Source organism: Ictalurus punctatus, chromosome 14 (assembly GCF_001660625.3).
Source record: "Ictalurus punctatus breed USDA103 chromosome 14, Coco_2.0, whole genome shotgun sequence".
NCBI lineage: Eukaryota > Metazoa > Chordata > Actinopteri > Siluriformes > Ictaluridae > Ictalurus > Ictalurus punctatus.
This window is the reverse complement of record NC_030429.2, coordinates 24,312,355-24,328,516: the sequence shown is the minus strand read 5'-3', so window position 1 is coordinate 24,328,516 and position 16,162 is coordinate 24,312,355. Positions and strand designations below refer to the sequence as shown.

The 16,162-nt window shown below is 42.0% G+C and overlaps 2 protein-coding genes across 14 annotated transcripts in view; one reads left to right on the top strand and one right to left on the bottom strand.

The window, feature by feature from the left end:
* Positions 1-3,265: 3,265 nt before the first annotated feature.
* gpx3 (glutathione peroxidase 3) lies at positions 3,266-10,999 on the top strand. Its single transcript, XM_017485408.2, has 5 exons — positions 3,266-3,488; positions 8,068-8,218; positions 8,417-8,534; positions 9,786-9,885; positions 10,180-10,999. The coding sequence occupies exons 1-5, from the start codon at positions 3,402-3,404 to the stop codon at positions 10,390-10,392; spliced, it is 669 nt and encodes a 222-aa protein (XP_017340897.1). The 5' UTR covers positions 3,266-3,401; the 3' UTR covers positions 10,393-10,999.
* A 1,589-nt stretch (positions 11,000-12,588) lies between these two features.
* The window catches only part of tnip1 (TNFAIP3 interacting protein 1), a 34,813-nt gene continuing 31,239 nt past the window's right edge, over positions 12,589-16,162 (bottom strand). For 5 of the 13 annotated variants that reach the window (XM_053685983.1, XM_053685986.1, XM_053685982.1 and 2 more), the window contains exon 18: positions 14,983-15,630. In XM_053685983.1, coding sequence (XP_053541958.1) covers positions 15,461-15,630 — 170 coding nt within the window. In that variant the 3' untranslated portion in view covers positions 14,983-15,460. The other 8 variants (XM_053685990.1, XM_017485404.3, XM_053685993.1 and 5 more) reach the window with 6 other exon arrangements.

Sequence of the window (16,162 nt, the reverse complement as noted above, 5' to 3'; positions counted from 1 at the left end):
AACAGAAAAGATTTTAGAGCCTGACTGACTGAGCTACTATTTGCTAGCTAGCTGCTGTTAGCTAATCCGTCCACTCGTTAATCCAAGTAAAGTAAACAACTAATGTAACATTCCAACCCGAAAATATACTGGTAAACAGCAGCTAACATTTACACCCAATTTCATGGGTAGCAGCGGTTATTTTTTCTCCTTGGTACATTACATTAACACGACGCATTAGCCAATGTCTAGCTAGCTAGCAAATAGTAGCTCAGGTAGTCCCGACTCAAAACTCTCTAATCTTTACCGGTAAGATTCGAAAATATACTTGTGCGAATGACATGACTACAGTTTGCTACCACCATCGTGCTTCAACCGTCTGATGGTATCACGCAGGTGCCTGGTTTCTTCCGGACATGATGCTTGGAATTGAGGCCAAACATTTCAGTCTTCGTTTCCTCACACCATGATATGTCCCTCGAGAGGGAACCTTTAAATGTTTATATGTAGAACCCTATCATGGAGTGTTTTATTAATAGAAAAGGTTCCTAGCAGAACACCTTACTATCAAAAGAACCCTTTTGCTCCTGGGTATTACTTGTTACTCACTTCCCATTTTCAGATCATTATGACTCGGGAGTTGAATATTTTTCTTAATTTATTTAATTAATTCCAGGCTCCTTTTACATAATAATTAACGCAGGACTGTTAGGCCTCCTACATGGGGGCAAAGACCAATCTTTTATGAAGTGACTCACTGGAGTACTGGACAACACACACACACACACACAAACACACACACTAATACCAGCCATCTTTAAATATACACCCACATATGTACCCTCTGCCTCTTTCACACACAAACACACAGGTCGGTTGCTGTTACCCGGACTTATTTCATTAGTGCTTCTGCAACATTTACAGACTTGTGCTCAGAGTGTGTGAAGAGAACTGAGGAGGAAACGCTGATCAGAGTCAGATACACCACAGTAACAAGTGATAGTTATCTGTTTTAGTCGCAAACACGGCTGCACTGAGTGTGATATCGGCGAATAATTGACTTTACACACATGGATGCCTCATCTCTACAGTTATAACAGTGTACATGTTTAAGACCATGTGTTTTTGTTCGTAGGTCTGTGTATATATATATATATATCGAGAGATATTTACACGCCAAGATTTAACCAGATTCCTTGACTCTTTTAATGATATTGTGCACTGTAGAAGGTGGAATGCCCAAATTCCTACCGATTTGTCTTTGGGGAATGTTGTTCTCAGAGTTTTGGAATACTCTCTGATGCATCTGTTGGCAGATCGGTGATCCTCGACGCATCCTTGCTTTTGAAGGACTAGGCCTTTATTGGAGCCTCCTTATATACTATGATTAGACGATTGCCTCGCATGTTTCACGTCACCTTCTTATTATAACTTCTCACATCGCTATTAGTCCTAAATCGCCCCTGTCCCAACTTTTTTGGAACATGTTGCATGCATCAATTTCAGAATAAACATTTATCTTCAAAAAACTATTCAGTTGATTAGATAAAACATCAAATACTTTGTCTTTCTGTTTAAATACAAGTCAAAGTACATTTTACATATATATATATATATATATATATATATATATATATACACATACACACACACACATACACACACACACACATATATATATATATATATATGTGTATATATATACATATACATATGTGTGTGTGTGTGTGTATATATATATATATATATATATATATATATATATATATATATATATATATATATATATATATATATATACACACACACACACATTAATTTTTGCATGCATCCAGACATGGTTTGAATGGTTAACAGTTCCAGGTCTCTGAAGTGGTTCTACGTTCCTGTAGTGTTCTCTATAAAACCTTTAAAAAACCATGAAATAGACAAACTGCGGAATCTTTTATGGAGTTTTCGCTTTAAAGAACGTGAGAGGTAAACAGTTTTGGTATGTAATTAAGTGTGACTTTTAGGACACAGGCTGTATCTCATATAACACACGCCTGTTGCATTTCTGACGCGTCAACAGCTACTGACTCATGTCTCTGTCACCTCGGGTTGCCAGATTGACTCTTTGACACAGTGTGAATTCGCAGGCTCTAAATGAGGTCTGAGACGAGTCCTGCTCAAGGTCACTGCCAGTTACAGCCAGATCTACTGCAGAATGTAACTGTCGCTATGTTCCCCTGAATCTATTAGCAAGTTCTACACCACGGTGCTGCTCAATCAGCTTCTGATTGGTGTCGAGTAATTTTGTAGAACAGCTCTAACTCACAGGTTCATATTAACGCCCAGGGACAGTGGCGGATGCTCAGCATAAAAGGATTGAACATTTATATGGTGAATTTGTTTGTAAGGAGACGTTTATTTAACTTTTACGGAAGGAGTCCTCGGTGTTAGCGCTTTGTAACAGTCAGAGTTAAAGCTCTAGTAACTTAAATTCTTCAGGATTTCAAACCTGCAACATCCAGTGACGACGCCCCTGTGCACAAAGCGAGCGCCATGAAGACGTGGTGCTTTAAGGTTGGAAGAAGGTGGAAGATCTCGAGTGTCCTGCACAGAACCCTGACTTCAACGCCACTGAACACCTCCGGGACGAACTGGAGCCGGAGCCTTCTCATCATCCCGACATCAGAGCCTGACTTCATCCTCACTAATACTCGTAGCTGAATGAAATCCCTACAAATCCCCACAGCCACGCCCCGAAATCTACTGGAAAGCCTTCCCAGAAGAATGGAGCGCATTATAACACCAAAGTACTGTTATACTTTGCAGTATGGGGAAAACATCTGGAATGAGATGTTCAACAATGGACAGGTGTCTACATACTTTTAGCCATATAGTGTAGCTTGTAAAGGTTTTAGACGCTCTGCTAAATCTGAGGTACTTTTCACGTGTGCACAGTACATTTTATTTTTGCTTTTTTTTTTTTTACACGATTCTTTCATTTTCACATTTGATTCTTTTTTTTTTAAATACATGAAACCAAATAAACTTACTTTATAACTTCCTAACTCCTTGTGTACATCCTTATGCTGTTTTTATTTAGATTATTTATGAAACCTCACCAAAGATAATGAATACTGTTCATTCTGTTCATTCGTGCATGTTAAATAACAGGACTGCTGTTGGTCTTTAGTCAGGGCTTGGGCTTTTCTAGAGATCTGTGGTCTGTTTGATACAAATTTGGGGTGGAGGTCATATCAGACAATCTGGCAACCCTGTTCATCCAGCTGAGAGCAGAGGAGACTGCATCGATCCAGCTGATTTACACACAGACGGAGGTGTGGAGAAAAAGAGACAGACAGACTGAGAGAGAGAGAGAAAGAGAGAGACAGACAGACAGAGAGAGACAGAGTGGAATAACTAAGTTTCTCCTGATGGGGATCCAGAAAAACATCTGGGTCTCTGTCCTGCTCCTGGTGTCTGGTGTTCAGCAGAGTGTCAGTGCAGGATGCAACACTCAGGTACGTCTGCTTATTACCAACCCTGCTGTTTATAACACTCTTATAATGCTGTATAATCACTGACACGCACCTGAGTGTGAGCAGGGTGCACTGTGACTGTGACTTTATAATAATAATAATAATAATAATAATAATAATAATAACAACAATAATAATAACAACAACACTTATACAAGCATTACAGATGTTGTGTGTGTGGGGGGTTCATTATGCATGACATATTATGACATCTTTCTAATTAAAAGATGAAATATGGATGATTACATCGTCATTTTTTTAAATTGGGAGTGAAAATGTGCAGATTTTATACCAAGCTCTGTTTTTATTCATCTAAACTAAAAAAGAAAAGATGGCTTGATGATGATGCTTGGTGTAAATGGTGTCAATTTTCTAATATTCTAATAACAAATCACACACTTGACTGGAGCTGGATTATTTCTCTCGCTCACACACACTCTCTCACTCTATCTATCTCTCTTTCTATCATTCTCTCTCTCTCTCTCTCTCTCTCTCTCTCTCTCTCTCTCTCTCTCTCTCTCTCTCTCTCTCTCTATATATATATATATATATATATATATATATATATATATATATATATATATATATATATATATATATATATATATAAATATATATAAATCTCTCTCTATCTATCTCTCTATCTACCAATCTCTCTTTATCAATCTCTCTCTATCTACCAATCTCTCTCTCTATCTATCTCTCTTTCTATCAATCTCTCTCTATCTGTCTATCTCTCTATCTATCTATCAATTTCTCTATATCTCTCTCTCTCTATCTATCTATTTCTCTCTCTCTCTCAATCTCTCTCTCTATCTATCTCTCTCTATCTGTCACTCTCTTTCTATCTATCAATTTCTCTATCTCACTATCTCTATCTATCTATCTCTCTATCTATCTATCAAACTCTCTCTCTCTCTCTCAGTAAAAGGAGTAGAAGCTGCAGCAGGCATGAAAGTGCATTTGATGAATAAAGAGGCAGGTTAACTGCGACGTTATAATGACGTGTCTGTATGGAACGTAACGCTTAAGTGAATAGTTTATTGTTTTGCTCTCTTCAACAGATAATGTGGCCACTGCAAAACTGCAACGCGGCATAAAATCTCAATTCGGATTGTGGGTCTAAAATCCTGTCCTGCTCCCTACTCCCTACAAACCTAGGCTCGGTGTGTTAGGAGTACAGTATAACCCCTCCAGTACACCGCCCTATCTACTACAAACAGCACTGGTGTGGTCGGTCAGGCTCACTCTCAGAAACACACTTCCTTGTAGCTGGGGTGGCACACCTTCAGTACTAGTATCTTAACACCTTTAAAAAAAAAAAAATAATAATAATAATAATAATAATAATAATAATAATAATGTAAGGGACATCACTGGACCTTAAGGACAGCATTTAGAGCTTTACTCTAACCTAAACCTTCCCAGCTAAAAAGATAAGAAACTAAAGTGATAAGAGATGTACTCGTGATGCTCCCACTCCTTCGACATGGAAAAGTACATTCTGGTAAGTTTATTTCTCAGGGTGTATTTTGCAGTGTGGTGAAGAATACCCAACAATGCACTACTCTGTGCCATTTCCAAGAATTATGGAGCAGGACGCCAGTTTAAACAGGAATAGCTGCACAAACATTTCAGCTTTAAGCCTTCATCAGTGTGTACTATACTAACAATCTAAAAACAGCTAGGGCTTGGGGGTTTGATTCCTGCCTCCGCCCTGTGTGCATGGAGTTTGCATGTTCTCCCCGTGCTTCAGGGGTTCCCTCCCCCAGTCCAAACACGTGTATTGTAGGCTAATTGGCATTTCCAAATTGTCAATAGGGTGAGCATTTGTTTGGCTGTTCTGTATGGAAACCAAAGGAAAACTACTTGTCCTTACACTTGCCCATTTTTCCTCCTGCTTCCAACACAGTAACAGTGTGTGTGTAAAATATATATTTTATATATATATATATATATATATATATATATAGATAGATAGATATAGATATATATAGATAATGTGTGTGTATATATATATATTATACACACACTCAACCCAGCGTGTCCAGTGACGACTGGTTTTGACTGGTAGTGTATATACCATATATGGAAATAAGCTCCAATAACATTTGTGTGTTTCTATGTGTTTAAATTACAGCATTCACACAGACAGCATCTCCAACCACATACTTACTGTATATTCTAAATAATTCTTAGGTATACGTTATATACAGAACACTAAAGCTGGACCAGCTCTACACTAAACATCTCATCACGCAGCAGTTAGCAGACGGGAATGGGCTTGTAGGAGATGACAGACAGAACCAACATGCCTTCAGATGGCTATAGAGATGTTACGCAATTCGTATCACAATCTCAGCGTGGATTAATATAACCTCTGCATGATATATCGTCCCCATTGCGCAGCCCCTAACTAGCACTCGGTCTATTTCCTTGGTATTGCCTCACTGCCAGACTGATTTGTCCTGAGCGTTCTCATAGCTGGTTCTGTACATCCAGGAGCTTGTGTAACTTCCCAGCATTTACTAAACCCAGTCATGAGCTAACGGGCTAAATCAGATGAGCTTGTGCTGGAAATAGGGTTGGGCGATATGACAAAAATATCTCGTATCGCGATTCGCCAAGGCATTTCTAGCGAACATGAAATGCATCACGATTTAACCGCCAACAAAACATTCATTCCATACTTTAATTTAATATTTATTTATGAAAAAAACAAACAAATGGAAAATACCACTGAAAGGAGAAACAAAATCTGTAAAAATGTTATATATCTCTTAGTAACGTTTATTGCGAAATAGTTTATCACAGTATCAGGGTTATGTCATCATAACCCCCAACCGTAACAGGAACATGACCAAAATGACCCACCAGGTATTGCGCAACTGATCCTAGACTCTTTGAAAACACGGACCAAAGGTTAGGTTTGTGCAATGTTTGGATACTCTCGTGATGTTTATTTTTCAGATGATATCATAATGTGTGTGATTGTTTAATGCGTGGGAGTGGTTTTAAATGCGATACAATGCAGGTTAGAACCATGCTTATTTCAGGTGGTGGCGTGTTTGTTTTAGGGCATAGGGCACGTTTCGACACGCACTCACAAACAAGAACTTCCCCAAAACACCCACCGAAAGATCTCTGGGATCTAGATAATTATTAACCCCCTTCAGAGACGACCGGAATGATAATACCGTTTCTCTCACGCAACGGCCGTTTGTTTAACCAGTCTACATTTGCTGCAACAAATTTGCGGGTGGAAAAAAAAGTCTTTACAGCGACACCCCTGAAACAGTGATGTCAAACGTATGACCCGCAACTGGCCGGATCGAGGTTCTAATCCGGCACGTTGAAATCTTTGTGCTAAAATCAACCGTAATCGAATTGAAAATAAAATAAGAAAAAAGAACTAGTCGAAGGGGCGAAATAGATAAACCCTTGTACTGAGAAAATGTTATAATCTGTACGTCTTCTATCCCACTTATCCTACTGGGTCATGGGGAACCTGGAGCCGATCCCATGGAGCATGGGGCATAATGGGGGTACACCCTGGACAGGGTGCCAATCCATTGTAGCCGTTCATACACTGCGGACACTTTGGAGCTGCCCATCAGTCTACCATGCATGTCTTTGAACTGGGGGAGGAAACCGGAGTACCCGGAGGGCCACGGTGGGAATCGAACCCCCGACCCTGGAGGTGTGAGGCGAACATGCCAAGCCACCGTGTGCCCACTTCACTATACTGGAATATTTTGTGTCGATTCATGACATACAGTATAATCCCAGTTAAATCCAGGTTTTAATAGAAAAAGGAACATAATTTGCTCAACAAGCTAATTTTTCTCAATCCGGCCCACTTGACCTTGGACCGACTGTGATCGGACCCGCCCGATCCGTCCTGATGCCCTACTTCTGGTTGGAAAGCTCATCAATTTGAAGTTCCGTGTTGCTGCTGAGGATGGCCACACATGGTGCAGCCTAAAGATCATTGAGATTACTGAGGATGGTTCCACTGAAAAACCATAACGATGGCTTTGGACCTCAATTCATATGAACATTTACAGTGTGCTGTGATGGCTTTAGGCCTGCAAAAACAGTTTTGCACTCAAGTCTCCATCAGTGAACAGTGGAGAGGTTCAACAAAACAGACTTCATGGAAAAACTGTAATGAATTTCCCATTTGACCCTGTAGTATTAGTACATTTATAGAAGAGATTTATTTATTTATTTATTTCGAATCATAATATCCGTCGTTCCCCAGATGAGGACGGGTTCCCTTCTGAGTCCGGTTCCTCTCAAGGTTTCTTCCTCATATCATCTCAGGGAGTTTTTCCTCACCACCGTCGCCTCTGGCTCGCTCAATAGGGATAAATTCACACATTTAAATCTCTCTCCTGAATTCATATGTTTCTGTAAAGCTGCATTGGGACAACGTCCATTGTTAAAAGAGCTACACAAATAAAACTGAATTGAACTGAATTAACGTCGCTTGTTACCTAAAAAGAGTTAGAGACACGAGTATGAGAGACTGGAACTAAGAATGTCTGTTTCTCAACAGTTATGTAACCAGGCTGTGGATGGCTCCATATACAACTATGGAGGGAAGACGTTGACTGAAGGTTTGCACATTCCCTTCCGTCAGTATTCCGGGAAGTACGTCCTCGTTGTCAACGTGGCCTCCTTCTGAGGACTTACCTTCCAGTATTTGGGTAAGAGTTTGACCATGTGACCCTTATACCATGATGCCAATAGAGGTCAATATTTGAGCAGATGCCGCTGGTCCAGTCCCGTCACTCTTTGCTTGCTTTTCATAATCATGGAAAAAGGCCAAACAAATAAAGGTCTTGATGTCTTTCCAAATCTTCCTAAGGCACGGTTTGTTTGTTTGTTTTTTTTATCTCACTCAGAACTGAATGCACTACAGGAGGAGCTCAAAGACCTGGGCTTCACCATTCTCGGATTTCCGTGTAACCAGTTTGGGAAACAGGAACCCGGGTTAAATGAAGAGATCTTGCCACTGCTAAAGTAAGTCGTTTTGCTCGGACTTTTTAGCTTGCATCTGAACATTTAGGAAGTGTCGGATTATAAATCGAGAGTCATGGGTCGACTTGGGGAAGGCAATCATTCGGCAGATTTTAATCAGAGAAGGCAGTTTGTTAGCAGGAAGATCCATTACACAATTGCAACGTGACCTTGCAGAAATGGTTCATCGCTAATTCCACCTTTATTAAGCCTAGAACTGAAGGCTACATTCATCACTTCATGATTAAATGTCATACGAGAGGTCAGGTTACGTTACCTCACTGCTAATACTTACTTATGTACGTTAAGGGGGAACAGGAACTTGCACGTCTTTACCCATAATCAAAATACGATCAATCAGCCAAGACAGGTTTGCTTCTTCGGGTTTACACTGGAGCCACAAGGCAAACGTTGTGAACAAATAAGGAAGGATAATAGGTACCAGTTTAGCATTGTGCAAGCTGCATGCGTATATCATCTCAGATGGACTCGCTCATGTCTAGAGGCCTACAAGATCAGAAAACCATTGTGAGAACTAATCCATAGCGAAAGCTACATTCCAAAATAAAACCCTATTTCCGCCGACCAGTGGGTCGAAACTAGACTGTCTCCACCATCCACACGGAACGCCGTGTGCACCAAATCTCCACGTGCCCCGAGTCTCATCCACCTCACCCTGTTGGAACCCTCTCCATCCAAATCTTTATCTCCAAGCTCACATCACCACCACAGGCCCAATCAACTTCCCGATCCCCACTCCATCCTTGCCCCTAAGGTGCTCCAAGCCCATCAGCATGTTTGGCCAACCATATCCCTGTAGACCTCTCCATCTCCATCCTGATCACCACTCTGCCCTTCAAAACCACTCACGCCGTCCCCTCACGAATCCTTGGGATTAGTAAACAAATCAGAAACAACGGCTCAGAACGTTCTCAGTGAATGTACCGGTAAGACCTCGCAGAGAATTAGTGCATGAATGATTCTTCATAAAGTCCATAAACAGGAAGTGACTAGGGAACTGGAAGCGTGTGCGCTAGAACTCGCAACGCTACCAGACGCGCCGCCTTTACGATCACGTATCAACGTAATCCAAAAGTATATTGGGAAGATCGGTAACGTACCCACTATTACGAGTACTTAAATACATGTTGGATCTTACGAATGTTAGATCTTCCACCTCATTCCGACAAGGTCCGGTCCGTCTTTGAGACGCACCTTTAATTTGACGTGGCATTTCTCTGGTTGCATTCACAGGTATGTCCGCCCAGGCAACGGATTTGTTCCAAACTTCCAGCTCTTTGAAAGCGGCGATGTGAACGGTGAAAACGAGCAAAGTGTTTTCACTTTCCTGAAGGTAATGACCCATGTGGTAACGACAACCCAAGTTTAGGGCTTAAGTGTCTTTCATTTCACAGAAGTCCCGATCCTAATAGCTCGAAAAAAGAGCACAGTCATTGCAAAGCTACAGCAGGATCTTTGCAGGACGGCTGTAGATGACTACTCATATAGAAAAAGGCAAGCGTGCAAAGTTACGCTTAATTCGTCGGCCAGAACCGAGGCTTTGATGCGGTTAAAACCCAAGCTGGTAGAATAGATTTGGAGTTAAATTAAAATGGGATCAACATAATCCTTCTTTCTGCCTATTCAGAACGCCTGCCCACCTGTCGGCAACAGCTTCGGAAGCCCCACCGGCAGACTGTTTTGGGAGCCGCTGAAAGTCACCGACATCAAGTGGAACTTCGAGAAGTTTCTGGTGGGCCCTGATGGAAAGCCGCTGATGAGGTGGTTTCCAAGGGTGAACGTTTCCGAAGTCCGGGCCGACATCATAAATCTAATCAACACGCGGCGTTCCAAAACCTAAACCAACTCCAGAATCCAGAATTACACATGGTCCTCAGATAACATTATTCTACATTTGTATCGTTCCAGGTTGTTAGAGGATGTTCTACTGTGCCAAAACTTGTGAGAGACACCGTTTTAAAATTTAGAGAATCAAACTTTAGCTCAACGTTCTTCAATCCCGCTCCTTCAGGACCACAGAACTGAGTGATTTCCACTAGAACACACCTGATCCAACTCACGAAAAAAGATGAACTCATGAGCTGATTCAGGTCTGCTGAGATTAGGAAACCATTCAGTTGTGCAGAGTTGTAGCCCTTCAGACCCGGTTTGTGTAAAAGATGATTTAGATTAAAAAAATTATAATAATTAAAAATGAAGTTATTCATTGAGTGAAGCAGGTAGGAGCATGGCATTGTGGTGATTCTGGAGATCTGGGCATGTTCATGAAGCTCAGGTTTAAAAGCAGGACTTTCTGCAAAACCTGATTGGAGACTGGTGGATAAGAGCAGCTCTTGAGTGCATTCAGGCTGCTTGGTTCCACTCAGACATGTCCGGTTCTCCAGAGTGCCCCATCAAAACCTGCTCCCTCCTGCAAGGGGATCCTTTCAATAAAGCATTAAAGAAAATCTGGCGTTTTGTTTTATTTACCTTTATTTACGGAATTCTTAACAATCGGAAGATCTCTACTCCGCCCCGTCCTTATTTCTTGTCTACTTTTAAGAAGATTAAATGCTACAAAATTTCTTTGATTTATCAGACTTGGGTTTAGGAGTAATTGGGGAAACCTCCACTAGCATGGTTGAGCCCTATTGTATCAAGAGAAAACACTTGAACATCAGAAGCTCAGTCTATAATGCTTAATGCATTCTATCTTGACTGCTGTTTATGTTAGTCTCAACCTGCCGTCCTTAATCAAGCTCCTCGAGATCCGGTCTCGTCCCAGAGGTTTCTCGAGGAGAGATCCGGTCTCGGTCCAGAGGTTTCCGGTCTCGTCCCAGAGGTTTCTCGAGGAGAGATCCGGTCTCGGTCCAGAGGTTTCCGGTCTCGTCCCAGAGGTTTCTCGAGGAGAGATCGGGTCTCGTCCCAGAGGTTTCTCGAGGAGAGATCGGGTCTCGGTCCAGAGGTTTCTCGAGGAGAGATCCGGTCTCGGTCCAGAGGTTTCTCGAGGAGAGATCCGGTCTCGGTCCAGAGGTTTCTCGAGGACAGATCGGGTCTCGGTCCAGAGGTTTCTCGAGGAGAGATCGGGTCTCGGTCCAGAGGTTTCTCGAGGAGAGATCCGGTCTCGTCCCAGAGGTTTCTCGAGGACAGATCGGGTCTCGGTCCAGAGGTTTCTCGAGGAGAGATCGGGTCTCGGTCCGGAGGTTTCTCGAGGAGAGATCGGGTCTCGGTCCGGAGGTTTCTCGAGGAGAGATCCGGTCTCGGTCCGGAGGTTTCTCGAGGAGAGATCCGGTCTCGGTCCGGAGGTTTCTCGAGGAGAGATCCGGTCTCGGTCCGGAGGTTTCTCGAGGAGAGATCCGGTCTCGTCCCAGAGGTTTATTTTGAGTCTCAATAAATAAACCCTGCAAAGTTTAGTCCCATTATCAATTTAACACACGTAAAATATTCCAGATGACATGAAATAGTTTGGATTCAATTTGTTAGGCTTGGGTTTCAAACCAAGTGGTAGACCTCTATTAGCATTATTTGGCACCGAAGATGCAAAAGCCACTATTCGGCATTACAGACAGGGGTAATGATCGAAAGTGTGTTCGCTGTTACAAAGGGTCCTTACAGCTTCCACCGAGGGTCTTCAGTCCTGCTTCTAGAGATTTCATGCCCCGACGAGAACCCGTTCGCTCTAATCCAATAAGATTTCAGACTGACCTTGTACAGTACTGTATTACTTACTGTGTAGAAGATACACACTAAAGGGGTAATTAAATGTACTTCCCCTGGTACCACTCCGGAAACAAGGAACAGCACAGTTTGGTTTGTTTACTTCTGAGAATGCAGTCAGACGATAACAATATTTCACCCACGTAATAACACACAACGCCAACTTAATTTAATAACACTGTGTCGTTTTTTTTTTTTTTTTTTGAAGTTTATACTTAATAAATAAATAAAAACGTAACGAATTCTTGTGGATGGACCAGACTTTAAATCAAGGCATGATGTTCTGTAAACCCGTGTACCAGGAAGACTTCACACTTATGAAACACACTGTAGACGTCAGGACATTAAGAATATATTTATTATGATTATCAAATACAAAAAGATTCACAAGATGTGCTTTCGCCTAATCGAAGAAATAAAATAATAAATCTCACTCCAAAAAAAAAACAAAAAACAAAACAAAACAAAACAAAACAAAAGCACGAAAATACATTAAATAAAAGCCAAAGTGCCGTTCAGCTCACGAAATATTTCAACCTCTACACACTCCACACACTGGTAATCTGTTTAGCTGTTTCTACTCCACACACGTTCACTAGAAAGGCATGTCCAAACCTGCTCATTATTATTATTATTATTATATTTACATATCATAAACGCTACGTCGTGGGTTTTTTTGTTTTGTTCTTAATGGAGCCTTGTGCACCTTGATTCCGAACTCACAAAGCGAATAATCAAAAAATTCACGACTCCATTTTTGGACCCAGTTCCTTCTATAAATCGATGAATATTCATTAATTAGTCTTATAAATGGATTAGAATGGCATGAGGTGTTATATCTGCGCTGATCTGATCTGATCTAATGCTGCCTTCAAGTCCCGTCAGAAACGTCCCAAGTACGAGGTGAACGTCGCCTATTACAACTCGTAATTACAACTCGTAAGTACAATGTATCCCCCCCCCACCCCCACCAGCCCACCCCACCCCAACAAAAAACCTCACAGCGTTGAACGTGATCATTAACGTGAAGATTCACGTGATAATTTTGCACGTTTGACGCTTAACCGGAGCGACACGGATAGATCGAGTCCTTCGTTTTCTTGCGGTAAAGCCGTCAATGACACGAAAAAAATAAATACATAAAAACAAAAAGTTCTCGTATGACGTCCGTCCCCCCCACGCCACGCTGTAATCACGACTTCCTGCCAACTCGTACGTGTGGAATCTCCAAAGAGGACCTGAAGGCAGCATAAAGCAGTGGATATGAACGAGTGCACGGACGAATAAATAAGCTGCTCTTAATAAAAGGTAATTATAATTATTATAATTCTTTTTTTGGCCCACGCTCGTCACATCGAACATCTGAGATATATAATGCAGACGAAAGCAATATACACAAACAACAACCATACATAGACAGTGAACCACGTGTCATCATCACTACTGAGAAAAAGATCACGGATTTGAACTCTGAACTGCCCTCTTGACCTCTCCGCAACCACGGATTCAGGAACCATTAACTAGAACCGACCCCCAAAAAAACATTACAAGCGGGACGTTAAAGGTTTATAAGATCTCAATGAACATAACACGTAATGGATGAGAAGTCGTTCTTTTTTTTTTTTTTTTTTTTTTTTAAATGACCGACACATGGATACGAAAACAATAAAGAGTGTGACCGTGTGAATAAATAGAAATACATTCTACCCTGGCGCAAAATGTTCCGAGACGATTCTCCTACAGAGTTACAGGACGACACTTCCGACTTTCACATCGTCAGCCTATAGGGTGGTGGTGGTGGTGGTGGGGGGGGGGGGGGGGGGGGGGGGGGTTGTTTATTTTGTTTACCCCCCCCCCCAAACAAATGAAAACATCTTTGAATTGAAAAAGAGATTTTCAGAAAAGAAAAAAAAAAAAAAAAAAAAAAAAAAAAACACACACACACACACACTACATCACTCTTGCTTTCAGTTAGTTTCAGTAAATAAATAGCGGCAGCGCTTTACGTTAAAGTTCCTCTATTCACCTCGTTAGTTACACCGAGTCAACTTCAGCATCAATACATCATTAACTGACAAACAACGTGCCGTCTAATCCTTAACTAAACGATAAACCTTAGTATTCTGAGGCAACACTGCGATTTATGCTAATGTATGCAAATTTAGCTCGCTTCATTGGAGAAATAAACATGAGCTGAGGATGATATAAGGCGTATATAATGGTTTATTAATGCTGAAGGTTTAAGGTTCGCTAAACGTAACTTACGCGGTACAGACAATCGATTAAAGGAATGTTAACGTAAAGCCGTACCGAAAAATAAACGACGACGGAAAGAAAAAAACAAATTAAATCTGCTAATCAAAAGCAGGACGCTTCAGAACAACACCACGACATTTACGCTTCTGCTTTCGTCCATTAAATAACTGACAGAATTACTGTATAAAGCAGTTTCAACCTCAGCGATAGTACAAAGCTAAATTAATAATAATAAATGTGTATATACACACACACACACACACACACACACACACACACACACACACACACACACATTAGGGGAGGAGAGATAAAGGATAGTTCACACCATGCCAACTGAAAGAGAAACTGCATCATGCTACTAAGCCACGTGCCGGTGGAGAGGGAGGATGAAGCGCTTAGTGCTTTCCGGAGTCCACGTTCTGACGCTCCCGCTTCCCGAAACCCGCTGCTCCTGCTTCTGCCGACAACAAACACCCCGTTAGTCCACGTAAACCCCCTAGTGTCGATTATGTTGAGTGCTGATCACATTAATGCACTTGTTCTGATCCACTATCTCAAAATATTAGGATAAAGAATTTATAATACAGAAATGTCGACCTTGTGAACAGTGTGTTAATTCATGCGCAGATACTCGGTCTCGGGTTTTAATCCTCTTGCAGGAATTACTGCATCAGTGCGGCGTGGCGTGGAGGCGATCAGCCTGGGGCACTGCTGAGGTGTCTGTTCTGGAGGTCCGGGTTGCTTTGATAGCCTTCGGCTCGTCTGTATCGTCGGGTCTGGTGTCTCTCGTAGATTCTCTACGGGGTTCGGGTCAGGCGAGTCGGCTGGACGATCGAGCACAGGAATACCACGAATACAAACCAGTTATGGCACTGTGGACAAGTGCAGAGTCCTTCTGGAAAGGAAATCAGCATCTCCATAAAGCTCGTCAGCAGACGGAAGCACGGAGCGCTCTAAAATCTCCTGGTAGACGCTGCATCGACTCTCGACTCGAGAAAACACACTGGACCGACACCAGCAGATGACCTGGCAACCCAAATCATCACTGACTGTGGAAACTTCACTCTGGACTTCAAGCAGCTTGGATTCTGTTCCTGTCCACTCGTCCTCCAGACTCTGGGACCTTGATTTCCAAATGAAACGCAGCATTTACTTCCATCTTCCCCGTGATCGTGTACTGAACCAGACTGAGAGATTAAAGCCTCAGGAAACCTCCGCAGGTGTTTTGAGTTAATTCGCTGATTAGAGTCGTCTCAGCTCGACATTTCTGTATTATAAATTCTTTATTCTGATATTTTGAGATATTTCACTTTGTGTGTGATGAAACTAGAATATATGAAAGTTCCGCGTTTTGAATGAAATCACGGGGGGGGGGGGGGGGGGGGGGACGAACTTTGACACTATTGACATTTTTTTGAGATGCACCTGTAGTCGCTCTAGTAACAACTCGCACTGGGATATAACGCAGAAACGGACTGACGGAAGGAGTCTCCGGTGTCGGTGCTCTGTAACGGTCAGAGGTAAAGCTGTAAAGCCGACAGAAGAGTTCACGCGTTCGGATTTCTCTGTAGCTGAGATGATGACATTAACGTCAAGAGTGAAGAAAAGATCGGCCGGTGAGGGAACGACCGTTTATAGCTGCTATCGCGCGAGTG